We start from the raw sequence: 19829 nt of genomic DNA, 5'->3' as shown, positions 1-19829 counted from the left end.
TTTCGTGTCTCGCGATATACCTTACCAGACAATATAATATCTAAGTCGGCACGTAAGACGTTTTTAGAATGTTCTAAAGATGTCTATAAGCAAGACGTCTTTCAAACGCTACGATCCCGATATTATATTACTTATTTACGATTCATATTATATAGATAAGTGCAGAATAAGCATTTTAGAGACGAAGTTAAGTAGTACGAAGGGTCATGCGATATAAGATGTAGGAAAAGTAAATTAAGATGAAGAAAAGTACTTTATGAGATATTTCGTCTTTGTCTGTGTCAAAACATTTCGAAATAAAAATAAATCTGAAATATCCCGCAAAGTATAATCGTTTTTCGAAAGCTTCACCGTGACATTTTTTACCCTGCAGCGTTGGCAGTATGTTCTCAAAACTGGCTTCAAGCTGTGCCTCCGCACTCAGCTTGTCCCGCTGGCAGAGCCTGCACACGCAACCATGATCAAGCTCGTGTTTGTCGGCAGATCCTGCCGACGTAATCGATTCTTGGATCGAAAATAGAATTTGAAATCGATTCATCGATCAAGCACTAAACTCAAGTTAATGAACTTTGTTCTGATTGGTCAAATATCAATCTAATCTCAATCCTAATCCGTAGTCTAATGCGGATTTATTGCTACGTGAGGTGCTCATTAGTCTGTTCTTTTTAGCTGAACTAGCTGCAGTAGTTCAAGAAATTTATATACACATTAAAGCGTATGAAGTGTACGCAAGAGATTCTCATACTTCAGGCTAGTATTATGCCCGTATTAAACTACGGATTGGCGATTGAGATTGAATTGAAATTTGACCAATCAGTGCAAAATTCACTAAATTTCACTAAACTTGAATTCAGTTAACTTTGTACTGATTGGCCAAATTCAATCTCGATTCCCAATCTATAGTCTGATACGGGCTGTACGATCATCGTGCGATGAGTTTCCAATCAGAGCAAAGTTCACTAAACTCAAGTTTAGTGAATTTTGTTCTGAATGGCCAAATTTTAATTCAACCTTAATCCTAATCTGTGGTCTGATACGGGCTTCAGTGTGCATATATTTCTTAAACTAATGCAGCTAGTTCAGTTAAAAAGAACAAACCACATGTGGAATGGTCTTCGAGATCCTCCTTCTGGGACTCTCGGAACTAAGATTAAAAGAGAGAGAGTGAGATGCCTATCTATTAGTTATTTACTCTTCTCCGTAACGTTTCTAAACACTTCCGAAGGCAAAGCGTCATGTTGGTTAATGTATTACGATTTGAATAGTTATTTTGTGTAGATACATATTTATTCATGAAATATATCAACAACTTTGTCTTCAATTATTCTATTTTGTATATGAAACGACACTTGATTCGTCAGTTTACATATGTTTAAAAAAGCGCGAGATCAATTTAGATGTGAAAATAATTATTACATTCAACGTAACAAGAAGCAAGATTCTCTACGGTTAACATTAGCCGACGCATCAAAATTTTCGACTGAATAATTTATTTATAAAATGGCCGGTAATTTTTGGCAAAGCTCCCATCAGTAAGTTAACTTCTTTGTGAGTTATATTGCGATAAACTTTTATTGTGACGTAGATGAATGTATCTAACATATTAAATTCTTGTATTTAATAGTCAACAATGGTTACTGGATAAACAAGATTTGGTTAGAGAACGACAGCATGATCTATCAATATTAACCGAAGAAGAATATCAGAAACTGTTCATTTTCTTCTCTAATTGTAAGTTCAAATAATATTTACTTCCTTTGTAAAATTTGCAAACATTGCAAACTTATGCCAGTGTTTATTAGCTGGAAATAATTGTGATAAATTTTTATTCTTTATGGTTCATATTCTGAATTTTTATTGTTAAATATGCCTTAAAAAGTGACTTCAGAATATGAACTTAAGTCAATAATCATTCTCTGTTCTATAGTTATGTACTATATATAATTAGCCTATAATTATATCAATTATTACTATCTGTGACTGGAATGACACATATTACAACATTATTATTTACAACTCTCTACATACAACAATCAGTCTTAATAAACGGTAATTTTTGAACTTTAAAATAATGGACTTATGATACTTATTTCTGATACCGCAGTGATACAAGTTTTGGGAGAACAATTGAAGTTAAGGCAACAAGTGATAGCTACCGCGACAGTTTACTTCAAGCGATTTTATGCTCGCAACAGTTTGAAGTGCATAGATCCTTTATTGTTAGCTCCTACTTCAGTTTTCTTAGCATCGAAAGTGGAAGAATTTGGGGTAATTTCTAATACTAGACTGATAACAATATGCCAAACTGTAGGTAAGTATAACGAATATGTGCAACAACTATTTTCAAGGTGCGTTAATAATCGATACTATCGTGGCATATAATCACTCACTTTTTCTGGTTTTCAGTTAAAAATAAATTTAATTACGCGTATTCGCAAGAATTCCCATATCGCACAAATCATATTTTGGAATGTGAATTTTACCTATTGGAACATTTGGATTGTTGTTTAATAGTATACCAACCGTACCGTCCCTTATTAACATTAATTCAAGATGTGGGACCGGATGATCAATTACTTACTCTTGCATGGCGTATTATTAATGATAGTTTAAGGACTGACGTGTGCTTATTATATCCGCCTTATCAAATAGCAATCGGTAAGCTCATTGATCTCATGTTCCCCCTATTTTTTCAATAATCTAGTATTACAATAGGAAACTTTGAAGACAATGTAATTGTAATTTCCTCTTTCAGGCTGTCTGCAAATAGCCTGTGTAATATTACAGAAAGATCACAAATCGTGGTTTGCAGAATTAAATGCAGACATGGAGAAGATTCAGGAAATAGCACGATATATAATAAATTTGTATGATTTGTGGAATAGGTTTGACGAGAAGGAGGAGATTCAAGGCTTATTATCGAAAATGCCGAAACCAAAAGCTGCGCCACAGCGCTGACAACAAGTTCTCTCTTTGCCGAATGTCTGGGATGTTGTTTCATGTTAAGTTTTAACGACTGTTTGAAACTCTATCCTTCGTCCCATACGCTGCTCTATCGGATACATACAGAGATGCATTAACAACGAATATATATTTCGCGTTCTGCATTTGTATCTGGATGAAAATACCATTTTTTTTTATTCATATTGAAATGTCCTGAAAGTAAGTCGCGAATAGTAGCAACGCCATCGATCGACATTGTTTTACGCTCTCGACGCAATAACGGCGTACTTCGGGGGAAATAAAATTGTATCGATTTATGAGAATTATATTGTAATTCACATGATAGAAATAATAAAAAAAAAGAAACAAGTCTTTTTGGCACTGCAGTTAGAAAAAAATTTCTCTTGCCAGTCCATTTCGAGGATTCCTTCTCCAGTTTTTCTAGGCACTTTATTTTTCGAAACGATTTGCAGTATCGCTATTTAAGAAACGTAGCGTTCGTAAAATGTTTCTTCCTCGCCGCAACGACTCTTCCGCTCGAACATTAGGTTGAACCCTTCGAATATCGCTTCCAAAACTTTTTTATGTCATCGTGGCCTACTTTGGTAACCACTATGGTCCTTTTCCTGCAAAATGGGGAAAAAATCTTGTCATTAACCACGGACATCAGCTGTTTAGTCTCTCAACATATTTTGTTTTTATATTCAACGTTTTATATAAAATATATAATCCGATAAAAGATTTCTAACAAATACCTTTCGTTTTGCCAAATTAATACTCCAGTTGTAAGTGCGTGATCTCTAAGGACTTCGAAGTCAGTTTGCGAAAGAAATTGGCTGTATAGAACTCCTTCGCTGAACAAAAATCGGTTTCTTTCGTTTTCCCATAGCATAATTTGATCTACAATAGTAGGAGGTAACACAGGTGGTCCTGCTTCTATCATTTTACCATGTGCATGTTGCTGTAGGTAACTGTTGATACATAAGAGAAAGATGTATAATATATGTACAAAACAGTATATATTATTTGTTTATATGACAAATTGGATATTATAGTCATACCCTACTATTTGAGTAGCGGTTATCCCACTTTTTAATGCTTGTCTTACAGAATCTCTGGTTAATATGGACACAACCAAATTAGGAAATCTGCAATCACAAATGGTATGCGAAATCAACTTGAGGGACTTCGAGCTTTTGGATATTTTCTACTAATTTTTGTGTAAAATATCTGCCATGCCTGTACCTATACAACATTTCGCAGAAAAGTCCAAGTAAAGCAACTTGTAAATTCGAATTTGTATAAGCATATACACGATAATTTGTTTCTACAACTATATATCCTTCCTTGTCTGTATCCCTGGTTAACGGTTTAGTTTCACCAGTGGCTATATTTAATGCTAATCGCGTAGGGTAAAACCTGATAAAAATAAACATTAAATCAGTTAAATCATAAATATTGGCATATTTATTTACATATTTATATATATAAATGGCGTAATATTATTTATTTATATAATATTATTATATATATTTTTACATGAACAAATATATGTTTACCTTCCCGCTTTGCGCTTTCGTTGGTACACAAGTCCAAATTCTCTTAAGTGTTGTAAAAATGTCAAGAGACCTTCGGACATACCTTCAGTACTATAATCTTTACCAAGGGTGGAGAAATTTAATTGAAACAAAAAAGTAAGGCATTCTACTAAATCAAGGCCACGTGCCTCGATTGTGTCAAGATATTGCAAAATAAAGTACCATACCTATAAAAAGCATTTGTAACAAAAATTATTGCATATGCAACATCGTTATGTAAATATCAAGCAATATTTTATATTTATTGAGAGAGAGAGTAGACCCGATAAGGATTGATAAGATTACCTGCGAAGCTGTATCTAAAAGTAAGAATTGGAAACCAGCTTGCGTTATAACTGGGCTCCCGTCGGTTTCATCTCTCTTCATCAAACCGGCATGCAACAAGATCCGAACAGCATCAGCAGATATACCTGTGGCAAATACACTAAGTATGTTGAGATCAAACATTAAACATATATGTATCTTACAATTGCTAATGACTGTAGGAGAAAAAAATACATCAGAATTTTCCCAATCGTTTGTATATAATACAATACGAATATTTTATCTGTTCTCTTTCACTGAACTAGTGTACATTCATGGAACATAAAAAAATAGTCATGCAGTTAAGAAGGTGAAAGAAAGAAAAGAGAACAAGTGCAAGCTATTGCAGCCAATCCAACGACAAAATCAGACCTTCAACCTACGCAGTATGCTTGTGTATTTCCAGAGAAGCTCAGAGGAACAAACATTTTACCTTCTTGCTGTTGGGAACCAACCATATAATGCAAGACACACTCCCATCTCTCTAACGCATATGAATCCAGGAAAGCAACGTCTCTTGGCTTACTATCAGTTTCCAACTGATTCGACATAGTCCATGGTCTACCACCTCCCAGTAATACAATTTTCAAGTTTTTCTTGAAGGTATTGTTCAAAATCCAGCCTGGTAGACCGCCTGGTATAGACGCTTCCTTCCACACATACAACTCATTTAAAATTTGCACCACTTTCTGATGTTCTTCGAAATAGAGTTTCGAGCACCATGAAGCTATAACTGCTTGTGGCACCGGCTGTTCGACAAAAAGCAGTCTCATAACGTAATGCTTGGCGATTATCGGTAATTCACGGTACACAGCCAAGCATATAGGCGGTTTGTGATAGAGTTTATTCAATGTATCAGGCGGACGTGATTTTAAATACTCGTGTAGATTTTTACACCGCAGCCCATTCGGACGTAACAAGTTCTTGCCACTTATCGTACTAGACATTGCAATCGATGAGCAAAAATTCACGTATCACTGCAAATAACAACAATTGAGAATAACCACCTATTGGTACAATCGCGTCAATGTTTCACATCACTCATAAATACGCTCATAAAACACTCGTAAGTACAATTAGTGAAACGTCCGATACATAATAAATGCATATCAGTTATTCCACAAAGCTTGTACGTTAAATATCTATTTGATGTTTATACAAAATAACACGCACGAAGTTGTGGCTCAAATTACGTTATTATAGGTTCTTTTCAACTGTGCTCTGGTGCATGAAGAAGAGCACAAGTAGTTCCGAAGAAGCACGTTAGATGACACTAGGCAATATGTTAACGACTCGATTTTATCGGGTCTAGAAATTAGACCTGTTATTTTAATTAGTTCCAAAATCTCCGCTACAAGCCGCCACTGTTTTCAATGAGGAGCCGAGCGCGTAATACGACTCAACGATAAGTCAGACGTAAGATCGAATCTACAATAGACGTAGTAAGCCTTAATGATTTCTTGCTTACTGGAGGTGTGCAAGCAAACGAGAGTAGTTTTACACTTCGGAGAACGACGCATGTTAGAAAAAAAGATTAGAAAAATGTTCATTGAAAACGAGCACCCGGAAGATCTCCATAATAGACAAAGTTCAAAAGCGCTTAAACAAATTTTCTCTTTCATTTTCGCTCGAAGATCGCTCCAAATTTCAATCACACATGTCGGCTTTATAATTTTGTTGTCTTTTTTCTTTAGTTTAGCTATATGGAGTTAGCTGAAAAGCGGTAGTCATCTAATTTGCAATTCCACGTTTTACCTAGCAAGAAATATAAACCATCGAATTGACGTCGGGATAATGGAAATGATATCGAGTCGATTTGACGTCAATTCTTCGATGTTCACTTTTCACTGGGTAATCGAATCTACATCGAAAAGTTAAATTTTTTTTTATCAGAAATATTACAATTGTATTACAAAGGGGAAAACTCAAGTTTTCTGTTTATTTCATAAATCATCATATAAATTGTCGCCTACTAACTTCTTCACTTTACTACCGATTAAAGCTGAAGTGACCTTTCTTGCCTCAGCTTTGAATAATTCTACGAAAAGAAATCGCGCAATAATCTATCGGTATTCGAAGCTAAAAGGGAAATGTTCATTCTTTAACACGTTGACTGCCACGGAACTTTTCACGGTTCTGGTCTAAGAAGCCAATTTGATTAAATCAATGAAGCGACGAGATAACTCGTAGTTGGCGTCCTGGGCAAGTAAACAACCTACGAGATATCTCGTAGTTGGCAGTCAACGTGTTAATACAAGCATAAGTGTCATTTGAATATCATATTTCGTTCATACCCGATAAAGATCTCAGCACAGGTTTGAACGTTTGATAAATCGCTTATGTACAGGGTGCGGCGAAAGGTTTGCCCGAGTTTGAAAAATCCGTTGCTCACCAGATGGCGTGAGTAGGTTGTTCGGCAGGGTCTCATTAGGAAGGTTGTTCTCAACCGTTTTCAGTTAACATCATGATTTGGACTGGAGAACATCGTGGATTCGCTGTGCGCTCTTTTTTGGAAAATGGCCGTTCAGTCATTGCGACGCAGAGAGCAATGCGCTTGCGATTCCATATTCCGCGCCATGTTTCCGTACCTGATGGAAAAACAATCAAACGTTGGGTTTCTTCATTGGAAGAAACCGGATCCACAGTAAGAACTCATGCAGTTGGAAGACCCAGAACTGCAACAACACCAGAGAACGTGCAGTTAGTGAGGGTATCAGTGGAACGTTCGCCTAGGCGCTCTGCTCGGAGGCATGCAGTTGCACTGGGTTTGTCGGATCGTTCTGTCCGGAGAATTTTGCACGAAGAATTGTTTTTCCACCCGTACAAGATCATGCTTGTGCAAGAACTGAAACACGATGATTTTGTAAACCGTGTCAATCTTTGTCAAGAAATGCTCAACCGAATCCCTGCAACGTCAACTTTCTGGAGCACTGACGAGGCCCATTTCCACCTCTCTGGTGATGTTAACAAGCAGAACTTTCGGTACTGGGCTGACACCAACCCAAGGCAATTCCATGAGAGACCTCTGCACTCACGAAAAGTCACTGTTTGGTGTGCCATATCCAAATTTGGGATCATTGGGCCTTATTTTTTTGAGGAAAATGGCCATACTGTTACAGTTACAGCTCAACGTTATGTTTTCATGCTGGAAAACTTTTTTGAGCCTAAATTGCAGGAGTTGAGTGAACAGACAAATCTGGGGGAGATTTGGTTTCAACAAGATGGAGCAACAGCGCATACAGCCCGCATTTCTATGGCGAAACTGAGGCAAATGTTCCCTACTCGACTCGTCTCTCTGAGGGGTGATTTGGGGTGGCCAGCAAGATCGCCCGATTTGAGCATTTGTGACTTTTTCTTGTGGGGGTATCTGAAAGAAAAAGTCTTCAAGCATCGTCCCCATACCCTACAAGAACTGAAAAGGAGAATCATCGAAGAGGTGAACGCCATTCCGATTCAGATGTGCCAAAACGCAGCCCGAAGCTTCCAAAATCGGCTACATCAGTGCATTGCTACTGGAGGCCGCCATCTTGCAGATATCGTTTTTAAACGTTAATGTAAAAAAACTGTTTGAAGTACCAAAGGTAATAAAAAAATTTCCAATCCTCTACATTTAATAGTATTTTATTGATTGCTCACCAAAATGAGGGCATACCTTTCGCCGCACCCTGTATTTACTTAACTTACATATTCGCGTAGCGTCGCAAAAAGTAAGTAAACTTGAATCCAAAATCTAACGTTTCAAGTTACATTTTTAACGGCATTTCTTTAGTTGATACGCACTCTCATGCACATTTTGCAACTTACATATACACGCATACAATTTTAACCGAGCTTTTCGTTTCTCTCGGATCACCAAAGATACAGACGGAATAGGCAATCTGAAGCTCACATTCTTGCACTTTTCGCTCCTTCGCCGCCTCGATTTCACAGACAATACCTTCACCATCGCGATCGTCGTATCGGCGAAGAGAACAGAGAGTCTTATGCGCAATTGCCGCTTGCGAAAGGCGTACTACACGATTTGTCTAGTGAGTAAAAAATTACTAATACAATATTGTCCGAGTAACGTTCAATATCATCGCCAAATACGTACGTTTTTGTCGTCCGTCACGTCGTGAAAAATGTTTGCAGAAGCGCTTTGAAAATACTTTCGTACGATATCCGAGAAAAACGTCATACCGAATAATACATTGAACGTATTTACAACGATATTACTTAAAAACACACCGTGGAAACGCCTATTAAATGAACACCTGAAATTGTCAATTGAATGTTTCTTATTTACCAGGAATATGCTCGATACCAACGCGACGCACGTACGTGGGCGGGAGGAAGGGAGGAGAGAAGCAAAAGGAGGCGTGCGCGAGAGCTATTCCTGTCGCGGCGAATCGCAAGCGGCATAATAACGCAGCGTTGTTACTTAGTGGAGGAATCACCCGCGATACACGAAGGAACGGGGGGCCTCGTAAGACGCGCGGGTCGAACATGACCGGAACGTGGGTACGTTTCGGTTTCCGCTGCGTTCTTCCTCCTTCTCGGGCCGCTCTCGTATGTACGGCGTCTCTTGTCTTCCGGCTAAACCGCGGAAAACTCGCGATAAGCTCGTGATAAGCGCGTAATCGCCTTCCTTGGGAGAGAAAATAAATCCGAGCAGCTCTCGGAGAGGAAACTATTGAGGTAGTTAACTCTTAAGGTAAGTCCGTCATGCCGGATTTCCTGCGACGATATTAAGGCCCTCCTTCAATAGTTTATTATTTACGGGAAAAAAAGAAAATACTCTCCCATAACTTTATTTAAGGGGGTGTTTTACTTATTGTAAGTTTTCCATGACATTTCCAATGACTATATCTTTAGAACAAAATAGTCAAAAGTTAGGACCGACTGTAGTTTTAAAGACTCGGAAAAATCCGGTTCCTCTCTCATTTTCCCGCGGTATCTTTCAATTTCCTCCCGCGGATGAGTGAAAAAATCGGCAAAAAACCCCCGAACTTTTTCAATCTTTCCACGGATTCCTTCGGTTTCTTCCCGAGCGCAAATTGAAAGGGCAGTTTCTTTTTCTTTTCTAACTATAAGACCAACTATCTTAAATTCTATCGCCGACGCTCCAATAGGGGGAAAGAGGAGGGGAATGGGGGGAGAGGGTTCTCTATCTCCCTTCCTCTCTCTCTCTTTCCTCTTCCTCTCGTCAACTTCGTCGTCGTCGGCTCATCGGGGGCTTTTGTATTCGCCTCCTCTGTCTCTGGCACTTCCTGCGTTCCGCCAACACATTCACCTGTCTACCCGCCACCTGCCTACCTTCGCGAGCAGCTACACAGCCGTACACACCGCCGCTATAACGTAATATCCCGCGGGACTTTAGTTTCGCCTAGGCACCGGGTAGTGGGGTCGTGTTCTTTCTCTCGTACGTTCGCACGTTCTCATCCGGTGCGTCCTGCACTACGCACAGTCAATGTTACACAGTCGTAGCTTACGGTCGCGAGCAAGTTTCTCTTTCTCTCTCTCTCTCTCTTTCTTTTTTCTCTTTCTCTCTCTCTGTTTGATTAAACGCGCGTTTCGCGTTTGTGTTCGGCGTTGCACGCGAGGGCGGACGGTTCTCGTTCTCTCGCGCGTTCGTATTCACGGTATAGATTCTAAGTTCGACGAACTCCCGGCCGCCGGGGAGTATCGGCGAGGCGCGATGTCGCCTTTCCTCCTCCTCCTCCTCCGTTCGTGAATCCTCCCGGAAATATCCGCTTCCCGGGTGTTTTCGCGGAAAAACGCCCGTCCCGATCGGAGAATCCGCGTACCGCCGAATTAATTTCCGCCGCCGAGTCGCAGCCTCGGGCGAAGTTCGCGGCGCGACTTTGCGAAACATTTTCCGTCGCGTTCAGCGACGAGAACTTCGAGACATCGTATACAAGTTGGATTTCAGGTGAAGACGAATTTCACGGGTAAATTTGAAATGTAAAGGCAAGTTCGAGGTAAACGCGCGTTTCTCATCTCGAGAGTGAGCGATTGAGAGCGATCGCGAGGCTTCGGACTCGGTTCAAAGTGCCGAATTTGACAGTTTACGATGACGATTCGGTGATTACGAAGCGTTCATCGTCAAAGAGGAGACTTGATCTTCCCTCGTGTCGGCGACCTGCTTCTGATTTTCGACGCGGACGGCTCGGCACATCAACGTCGATTTATAATGTCAGCCGGATGCCTGGAACGGTAAGTTCCAGAGAGATCGATGCGGTTTGTTTGAAAACAAAACTGCACGTGTGTGTATGTGTGTGAGAATGTTACATATTTATAACATTACATTGACGTGATACACGGCATTAAACAAATATTAATTATTAACACAATATTGTTACAATGATGTTCTGTAATATGTAACGTTTTCAAATATGTAGTTCTTAATGTTATATATACAACGTCATTGCCAATAATATTTCACCCAAACTTTGAGAATAATATTTTTACAGTATAATTTTAATATTTTGGAATATTATATCAAGTAGCAGTTATAAAGATGTTTGCAAAATATTATGTCAAAATCTTTGTAAAATCCGCGTGAAATCAGTGTTCGCAAAGATTGATTTAATGTTCCTTGCTTACTGAGAAGCTTAGTAAACAAGAAATCACTAACACATAATATCGTTGCAATAATGCTTTATAACGTGTAATGCATTCAATATATACTTCTTAATGTTGTATATGTCATTACTAACAATATTCGACCCAAACATAATACAGTGAGCCCAAAAATAATATTTATACATTATAATCTCAATATTTAAAAATATTTAAAAATGTCATATCACGAAATAGCAGTTTGGAAACTCTTTTTTTAACTTATAAAAATATTATGTCAAAATGTTTATTCACATCCATAAAATCTACCATAAAATCGATATTTAAAAGGATCGATTTAACGTTTCCTGCTTACTGGGAGAGTACACGGAATGAATGTATAAGGTACGTGCGCCGAGAGCATTATGTGCTCTTTTCGTTCGAGGAACAATTAGAGGAATTAAAATCGCGCTCGGCATCCGTTCGTGCCTGCCTGCATAATAATAACAGAGGCATCGCTCGCCGGCATTTTCGCAAAGTCGATTTCGTGAGGCCTCAACTTTCTCTTATCCGCGTGTCACGTTGTACGCGCACACGCGTACGCACACTCGTGCACGTAGGTGTACTCTCCGTCGAAGAGCGAGCGTAACGGATCGCCGCCGCTCTGTCGATCGAATTGGGCAGCAACGCGCCGCGGTTAAGAGTTGTTGCTCTGGCTGGCACATTCTGGAAGCGACCGACACCTGCGCGTCCGCGAGATTTGCCTCAGCTGCTCCTCTTGGCCGGTTCCCCCCGGTTATTTCGTTGATAATTAAAGGCTCGAGATGTAATCCGAATGATAAGAAGGGGCGCAGCTTACGATCCCCAAACTGAAATAAGCGGGACCGACACGGATCGTCGAATTGTCACCCTGTGAAAAATACGTCATCGTTCGAGCTTATTTAATGTTCGAAGCGCCGCAAAAATCTCCTTTCACTTAGACGTTTGCGACACGAGTCTTCCATTGCGCTCCTACTCCGACTCGTATGCTAAGGTTGATTACACAAGCGATGATGATTAATGATCGCGGAGGTGCGTATGCAGATACAGGACAACTGTTTATTTTCGACGATTCTACGACGCGATATCAGCGATCTTCGATAGACAATTACCGGTTATTCTTGGCACAAGCAACCCTCAATCGATGTTAACCATTCTAAGTTGATCGTTAACATGAAATAGACATCGGATGATTTGTAACTTCGTAAACGAAGACCTCGGCAAAATGGCTGACTTATCGGTTCGAGATGATTGTTTGTGTCTTAAAGGGTCTTAATGGACCTTTGAAATGACCAAGAAATCGGTTTTTGGATTTTAATGATTTCTTACAGGGCAATCTTTCAGCAACATTTCGCCGTTTGTTGAACTTAAAATTAAAAAAACTTAACAAAACAATCAAAAATTACGATGTTGGAAGCTGAAAATGATAGAAGCGCAAGTATGTTCGAATTTTTCAATATATTTCGTGGAAATTTTACTATACCAACATTCTATACTGCAAATATGTCGAATTTTCTGAAAGATGTTTAGAAAAAAAATTGTTAGAACATTGTCCACCATTGTTAGAAACGGACAAAATTAGCCGAATTGACCAATGCGATCAGTCAATTTCGTTGAGTTAATCGTCGATTAGATTTAAATTAAGATAGTAGAAACGGGCATTGGGCCCAACCAAGCTATACGATTAATTCACAGGATTTCAATTGCAATTTCTAATTTCTCCTTTCTCAATTTCTTCTGCAACCGAAACTTCAGTTGATGATCTCCTAAGAATTAATCGTCGCTCAGCTTGATCGAAGTTTGCTCCCCGGGCCTTAAAATTACAAGTCAGCCATTCTAAGGCCACAGCTAAGGCCTTTACGTGCAGAAGGTAACAATTGTGAATCCGGAGTGGGGGAATCAATGAAAGCAGTATTCCTTTATCCGCTTTATCGCATATACATCCAGAGGTGTATCAAACATGCGTACTCACTAGAGATGTATCGCAAGAGAGCAGATGTGGGTACCAGGAGAGGGCAGGAAGTTTAATTTTACACAAGAGGCAGCTGATACAGCCACGAGCGCGCGGGCCCGAACAACGCAGGCTTCCTCGCCTCAAGAAGAGGATCAAGGATATCTTTTCTCCGACGATAGTGATTGCCTCACGAGCACGGCTAACGTAAACGTTAGGCCCTGATGCGATATCGGACGAGACACGCCGCTTATCGGACGTTCTGAGAATATATTCGTCGTTGCACGACGAATACGTTTCGATGAATGTTTCATTCAGGATGATCCGTCGGTTGCGTCGCCCGTGTCCAGGATATGGCGTCCGTTCCGCGTGTATAAATTTACCACGGCGCAGATAAAAATCCGCGAAATTTCGGATGTGGATTTCGGTGTTTCGCCCAGGCACAGATTAGGCGACGCAACGCGAAGCAGAAGGCGCGAGAGGAGCCAGGAAAGCTGCCGGTCAGCGGACGGAGAGAGAGAGAGAGAGAGGAGGAGGTTTGCAGCTGCTGTGACAGCTGCACGCTTCCCAATATTATTCCCCGGGCTTTTCGTTCCTATTCTCCGCATGCTCGATCCCTTCCATCGTCTTGCCAGGTGCTTCTCGTATCGCAGCGCTTCGAAAAGTGCTTCTTTGTCCCCCTCGGGACTGCCCCGCTCCATCTGGCTACGATACTGGCGCGGATTCGACCGACGAATCTCGAAGATCGTCCGCTCGCACAAGCGACAACCTTTTGCATCACCTGCGCTCAAGAAGCCGATCGCAATTTCTTCGTTACCCCCGTCTAACTGTTACAATCCTCGAAGTCGTCTATATGTATCATCAAGATCATCGCCACCGCGTCAAATGCGCCGCCTGGACGATCGATGAGGAATATAAGAAGATCCTGCGAGTCGTCCAATTGTTCGGTCTTACAAAGTTCTACGATGTAGTTCTTCAAGAAAGAAAATACAATGCTTCGACAGCTGGCAGAGCGGTGGACTGCTAGAGGTTCAGAGCAATAATCAGCGAACATCCTCAAGAAGGAGACGAAAAACCAGAAATGTGCGCGACGACAGAGAGAAATCTGAGAGAGCGACCGTTTCATTTTTCGGGGGATAATTTTTATTTCGAAAAACAGCTGGACCGCCGCTCTCAGATTTCTCTCTGGTACGATGATACGTCTCTTGCATTCCGAAATTGAAGCGGCTCGACGACATGGTGGAACGCTCACTCATAGTATGGCTCCCGATCGCGCGATCGAACACATTTGTCCGGCCGTAGCGCGATTTCGGCCCCGGTGGGCAACACGTCTCTGCCGGGACGCGAAGATTTGGAATAACGTGGCACACACAGCCGGCCGCGAGGAGCGGACTTCTCTCACCGATCATCGGTGGGGGGAAGGTCGAAGAAGGCCGCAGCTGGCTAGATCCGGTCCGCGCGCACAGTTGAACGCACGGTGCATGCCGCGGCATATAAGCCCGGCGACCGTATGCGTCCTTTTTCCCCTTCGCTACTCCATAAACCCGCAGTTGGCAACACACGAGTCTCTCTCTCTCTCTCTCTCTCTCTCTTTCCTGTTCCCGACGACAGTTCTTTGTCTCCGAAAGGGAGCCCTACTGATACACGACCGCTTCCTTTCCTACGGTTTTGCGCCGTCGTGCGCGCCGGCTTAGTTTCTCTCCTCTCCGGCGACTCGTCGTGAGATTGCGTAACATCGGGAAATTTCACGTTAATCAATTGAAAACGAGTATTTCTGCGGCTTCGACCGGACGAAGTTCTGTTTGAAAATCGTCACACCGGGAGTTTTTGAACGAACGGGTAGAAAAGTTCTTCCCCTACGACGCGTTGTACAGAAGGTCCCAGTCATTGTTCGACTTTCGCTGGAAAACGACGCCTTTAACGATGATTTTGTCGCATACGCATATAGGAGGCTCGGAGCCGTTCTTCCTTCGCACGCGTCCGGAAGGATCGAAATCGTCGCGGGAAGCAGTTGCAAAAAATGAAAAAAATCAAAAGCATTCGTGAGCAAGTGGATAAAGCGGTACGAAACAATAAATACCGATGATGACTTGCCAGGTCGCGATAAGGCACGGAAAACATCGAAGAGGATGAGTAGATTATAAAATTATTTTCTACAAATCCTTTATTACCGCTACGTCGGGGGTATTATTTTATCACTTGAGAGTATTCGAACTCATGTACGAGTTTCTAATCCGAAGTACCGAAGCACAATGGAGAAACCGCTTCTCTCAGAAAAACATGTCGCAAAAAGAATCGCACTTCTTGCTCGAGCGCATGAAATATTAATCGCGAAGATAGATCGGAAGAATGTTATTTTTTTTCCGGTGAATCCTCTTTTTGGGCATGAAATACTAGCATCGATCTTATCGATGATATCTATATACGATCTTGATCTATCCCCATGAGCAAGTTTCTTCAGCGGACCGTGAAACACCCCGTAAACATGCATGCCTGGAGCTACTTTCAAATCAAGGATTTGAAACTTCATCTCTATTTACAGAGAATTTGGATGCCAAAGAGATGGTTGAAATTTATCAGAGAGCATTGATACCATCTGCTGAAAAGTGGTCTCGAAGCAAAAGTCAAGACTGGATCTTTTAAGAGGACAACGATCTAAAACATCGGAGTCATCTTTGCTGCCGATGGAAAGAAGAAAATAACATCGAAACATTAGACTGGCCATCACAGTCATTGGATGCGAATCCTATTGCAAATGTCCGGAGGTTAATGAAGATGAAGCTACGTGGAGAAAAGGTGTATATGGTGAAACAACTATCTCGACAGATTCGCTCGATATGGCGATCTTTACCTCGAGAATATGCTGCAACATTGGTAGAAAGTATGTCTCGAAGAGGTCAGGCAATAACCGACAAGGGTAGTGTGTAATTGGACGATTTACTAATTAATATAAAAGCGTTATAGTATTGAATATTATATACTCGTATGTGATTTTTTCTTTTTTTTCTTTTATTTCTTTTGTTCTTTTATAAAAATAGTGACCAACATTTTATTTAAAATTATGTTGGTCACGCTCTTATCAGACAGACTATGTACGTACGAAGAAAACTGAGAGCGAGTACCTTTAAAGGTTTATTCTCGAATACGTGTGGGATCTCTCTAACTCGCTTACCTTCTGTGCATTCCTGTTTTTATACGTATATATCTCCTTCATTCACGACCTGTCTCTCCCACCCTCTTCCGCTTCTCCGACAGTGCTTCTCCCTCGGTTATCGCTTACGAAACGAGAGCTTACTCTTGCGGAAGCAATATCATAAAGTTAGCCGATGATGACCGATGTTAAGTCGTGTCGAGCGGCTTTTTTCCATCCTAAAAACTCCCTCGATTCCTCCTGTTTCTCTCCTTTCCTTTCCCCACCTCCGACTCTGTGTGTCTATCTCCGTCTCTGAAAAGTAAACGCATTAGTCACGTCCGATTACGTCAAGTCAAAGTTCATCGACATCGGCGGAACCGGCTGCGGATTTTAAATACTCTTCGAGTCCGACACTGAAGTCCAATTTTGCGAAACGTAACGCTTGTTTCGCCGTCATCTTCATCATTTTGAATCCTCGTTCTTTCTGGGGGGCAAAAGAAGTTTCCCGAGAGAGAAAGAGAGAGAGAGAGAAACGGGAGGAAAAAACGACAGACCCGGGAGGGGTTATAGCTCGATCGCCTTCTGCAGACCGAGAGAGGAAAGATCCGAGAAAACGATATTCGTTCTCTCCTCGTTGCGCACCATCCTTCGGCACAACGGTCTCTCGGCCGCCGCTCCGGCGACTCCTCCGGCTCGCGACCGATCGTCCTCCCTCTCCCTCGTCTACCTCCTCCACCGTCGACCACCACTACCGTCGTTGTCCCCATCGACACGCTCGGTCCAGAGAAGCCGCCGAACTAGTCACAGCCTGCGTGTCAGTCCGTCGGTGAGCTCCGTATTGCGTGGTGTGCCGGAGGTCGAGCGTTCTCTCAAAGGTCGCGTACGAGAATTTCCGAGGTGCTTCTCCGAGAGAGAAGCTCTCTCGCGCATGTGTGTCGGCTGAAGGCGGCTCGACGTCGGCCTCAAGAGAGAGAGAGAGAGAGTAAGCGTCTCCGGCGCGCGCGGTACCTCGAGAATCGCTGCGATTCGAAGACAAACGGTCGTTAACTCAACTCGGGGAAGGTAAGAAGATTCGTGCGCAGCTCGCGGAGAAGCCTCGGCGGAGCCTCTCGTCGCCGAAGAACTCGTGAATGGTACCAGCAGCGACGGTGGACGCGAGTCACCTCGGTCGCGCGAGTGACGTTAGTGCCCCCGACGAAGATGGTGCGCGGTCTGTCGCAGTGGACCAAGACCCTGAGTTTCCCGGCGAGAGTGTCGCCCCAGAGGCCCGCCAAGGAGTCTAAGGGCTTCCACGTAAGCCCCAGTGTCAGCCCCACGTCGCCGCCCAGCCCGATCAACGACACCATGGACAAGTCGCCTATTATTACCGACGAGGTTAGACGTTTCTCTCTTTCGATCCGTTCTCTTCAGCCGAACTTCCTGCGCTAGCGGATGTAATTTACACCGAAGCGTACGGGCGAGATCCTGTGCGCTTCAATGCGCGCAAATTTCTCGAACTGGCGCGGCTAGTTCAGATAAAACGAACAGACCTGTTCTCTCTCCTCCCCTTATTTACTCGGCCTTTTTAATGAACTTGCCGACGCAGAGCGAACGCCATTAACCACGGGGTAACGACGCTTCTTTCATTCCAGCTGACAGTCGTCGACGTCAGATTTCCGTTCGCAATGCCGCGCACGATTAGGATATCCCATAGCGCGTTTACGATTACAGACCGATCACGACGGTCGCAATTAACGTCTTTACTTCGTCGGGTGGAATGCCTTACGTCGCTGTGATTAACGCGATAACGGTGATGCGTGGATACCATGGTGGAACGATTAACCCGTTCGCAAAACGTAACAACGGAAACGGGGCACCTTCGATAGGACGTGCACGATTCCCGGCGAGGAAACGCACACACGAGACGAGTTGTCACGAGATCGTCGCCAACATCGCAGAGACGGGGGGCGCATGATTAAGCGGGGTCTACGATGAGAATTTAAGACGTAAGATTGAAAAAACTGACCAGTCATAATTGATCTTTCTTCTATAATTCGGCTGTGATCGGTCAATTTCTTAAAACTTAGAGCTTAAAGTCTTGTTGTAGACCAGGACTTACGCGCAGAAACGGTCGACGCAGCTACTCAACAGCCTCTAAGATGCGAGCCGGAGAGGCGAGACTCGGTTTTTCTCTCCGCACCCGCATAATTCGAGGAATTTGGTGTGCATGTGTGCCCCCGTGCCATCCGACTGGAATAAAATGCCGGGGCTATAAGGCGCGACGGTGGCAACGGAAGCGTGGGAACCGAGCGTAACAGATGGCCTCGACCGCTTCCGAAGTCGCTCGACCTCTCTCTCTCTCTCCTCGTCGCGCTTGCTCTCGTTGGTTCCTATCCGCCTGGCGATTCTTCGTCGCACACGCGTTCCTGATACGCGCGTAGCTGCGATATTGTTTTTTACGGACGGAACGACGGACTCTCGACCGATTGTCCATCTCCGCTTGCAAATCTTCCCCCTCTCCTCGACACGGAATGTCGCAAACTTAGCCAGCCGCCTTTCGTTTAAACTTCACAGTGAAGTCGGTTGGCTGGTGCCTGGATACTGGCGTGTCCGAGTCCACCGTGTAATCGAATAGACCGAGGTTTATGTAACCGGTGAACACCTACAGTAATATGTAACATCAGTATTACAATTTCTCGCTCAGTAATGTTACTCGACACACGCGTTATATCGCATTTATGTTGTTGAGTGGATTTACATTGTTGATTGGTGTTTACTAGGTGATCGTATCTATAAATTTCTATCGATTAATAGCGAATTCGATTGATATGTAACAATTCGATCGCCCACACTGCTTTAAATTAGTGGACACACTGCATAGTAAAAAATTCGATGTTGAATTCAATATATTTCACATATCCCAAACGGTCCAAATACACAAATTGTTGTGTTAATTTGACACAAGATATATATGTTGAAAAGTAACACAAATGTCATGTCAAAAATGAACACAAAATTAATACGTTATCAAGACTGAAGTATAAAATGTATTATTTTAACACTTACACATGTTGAATATCGATTCATATATTGAGATAACAAACGTATGTTAAATTAACATATGAGTGGAAAAACTTAACACAAAATTTTCACCAAGAATCAAGTTTAACATGAATAGAAAATGTTTTTTTACTGTGTAGTGCACTAAGACTACATATAAAGTACCCACGCAAAAGAAATTAGTATCAATTTAAAACTCATATTCTCACATATATAAGCAAGAATATACAATCTCATATGAAAATAAAACTTGCTTACGTGAAATTTTATATAGTTTCACTAA

At 42.1% G+C, this 19829-nt stretch overlaps 4 protein-coding genes across 6 annotated transcripts in view; 2 read left to right on the top strand and 2 right to left on the bottom strand.

Moving 5' to 3' along the window:
• Positions 1–1211: 1211 nt before the first annotated feature.
• LOC106747091 (cyclin-C) lies at positions 1212–3484 on the top strand. Its single transcript, XM_014624372.1, has 5 exons — positions 1212–1532; positions 1625–1731; positions 2105–2311; positions 2407–2658; positions 2756–3484. Exons 1-5 carry the CDS (start codon positions 1501–1503, stop codon positions 2956–2958), a joined length of 801 nt encoding a protein of 266 aa, XP_014479858.1. The 5' UTR covers positions 1212–1500; the 3' UTR covers positions 2959–3484.
• Positions 3077–6088, bottom strand: LOC106747090 (general transcription factor IIH subunit 4). 2 transcript variants are annotated; one of them, XM_014624370.1, is made up of 8 exons: positions 6018–6088; positions 5278–5821; positions 4827–4951; positions 4503–4708; positions 4189–4362; positions 4005–4091; positions 3699–3914; positions 3077–3569 (listed from the first exon to the last, which is right to left on the bottom strand). In XM_014624370.1, the coding sequence occupies exons 2-8, from the start codon at positions 5789–5791 to the stop codon at positions 3488–3490; spliced, it is 1404 nt and encodes a 467-aa protein (XP_014479856.1). In that variant the 5' UTR covers positions 5792–5821; positions 6018–6088; the 3' UTR covers positions 3077–3487. The 2 variants fall into 2 exon arrangements, with proteins under 2 accessions (XP_014479856.1, XP_014479857.1); XM_014624371.1 differs by lacking the exon at positions 6018–6088 and adding an exon at positions 5978–6006.
• Positions 6089–8455: 2367 nt separating this feature from the next.
• Positions 8456–9152, bottom strand: LOC106747054. Its single transcript, XM_014624301.1, has 2 exons — positions 8938–9152; positions 8456–8869 (listed from the first exon to the last, which is right to left on the bottom strand). The coding sequence occupies exons 1-2, from the start codon at positions 9019–9021 to the stop codon at positions 8645–8647; spliced, it is 309 nt and encodes a 102-aa protein (XP_014479787.1). The 5' UTR covers positions 9022–9152; the 3' UTR covers positions 8456–8644.
• Positions 9153–17204: 8052 nt separating this feature from the next.
• The window catches only part of LOC106747085 (TNF receptor-associated factor 4), an 11607-nt gene continuing 8982 nt past the window's right edge, over positions 17205–19829 (top strand). Inside the window, exon 1 of one of the 2 annotated variants that reach the window (XM_014624362.1) lies at positions 17205–17881. In XM_014624362.1, coding sequence (XP_014479848.1) covers positions 17708–17881 — 174 coding nt within the window. In that variant the 5' untranslated portion in view covers positions 17205–17707. Of the gene's footprint in view, positions 17882–18182; positions 18493–19829 lie in introns of those variants that run through there. The other variant, XM_014624363.1, reaches the window with a different exon arrangement.

This window comes from Dinoponera quadriceps, unplaced genomic scaffold (genome assembly GCF_001313825.1).
Source record: "Dinoponera quadriceps isolate SergipeBrazil2010 unplaced genomic scaffold, ASM131382v1 scaffold2110, whole genome shotgun sequence".
In the NCBI taxonomy this organism is placed as follows: domain Eukaryota; kingdom Metazoa; phylum Arthropoda; class Insecta; order Hymenoptera; family Formicidae; genus Dinoponera; species Dinoponera quadriceps.
The sequence above is the reverse complement of the archived record's forward strand: the minus strand, read 5'-3'. Positions and strand labels throughout refer to the sequence as shown.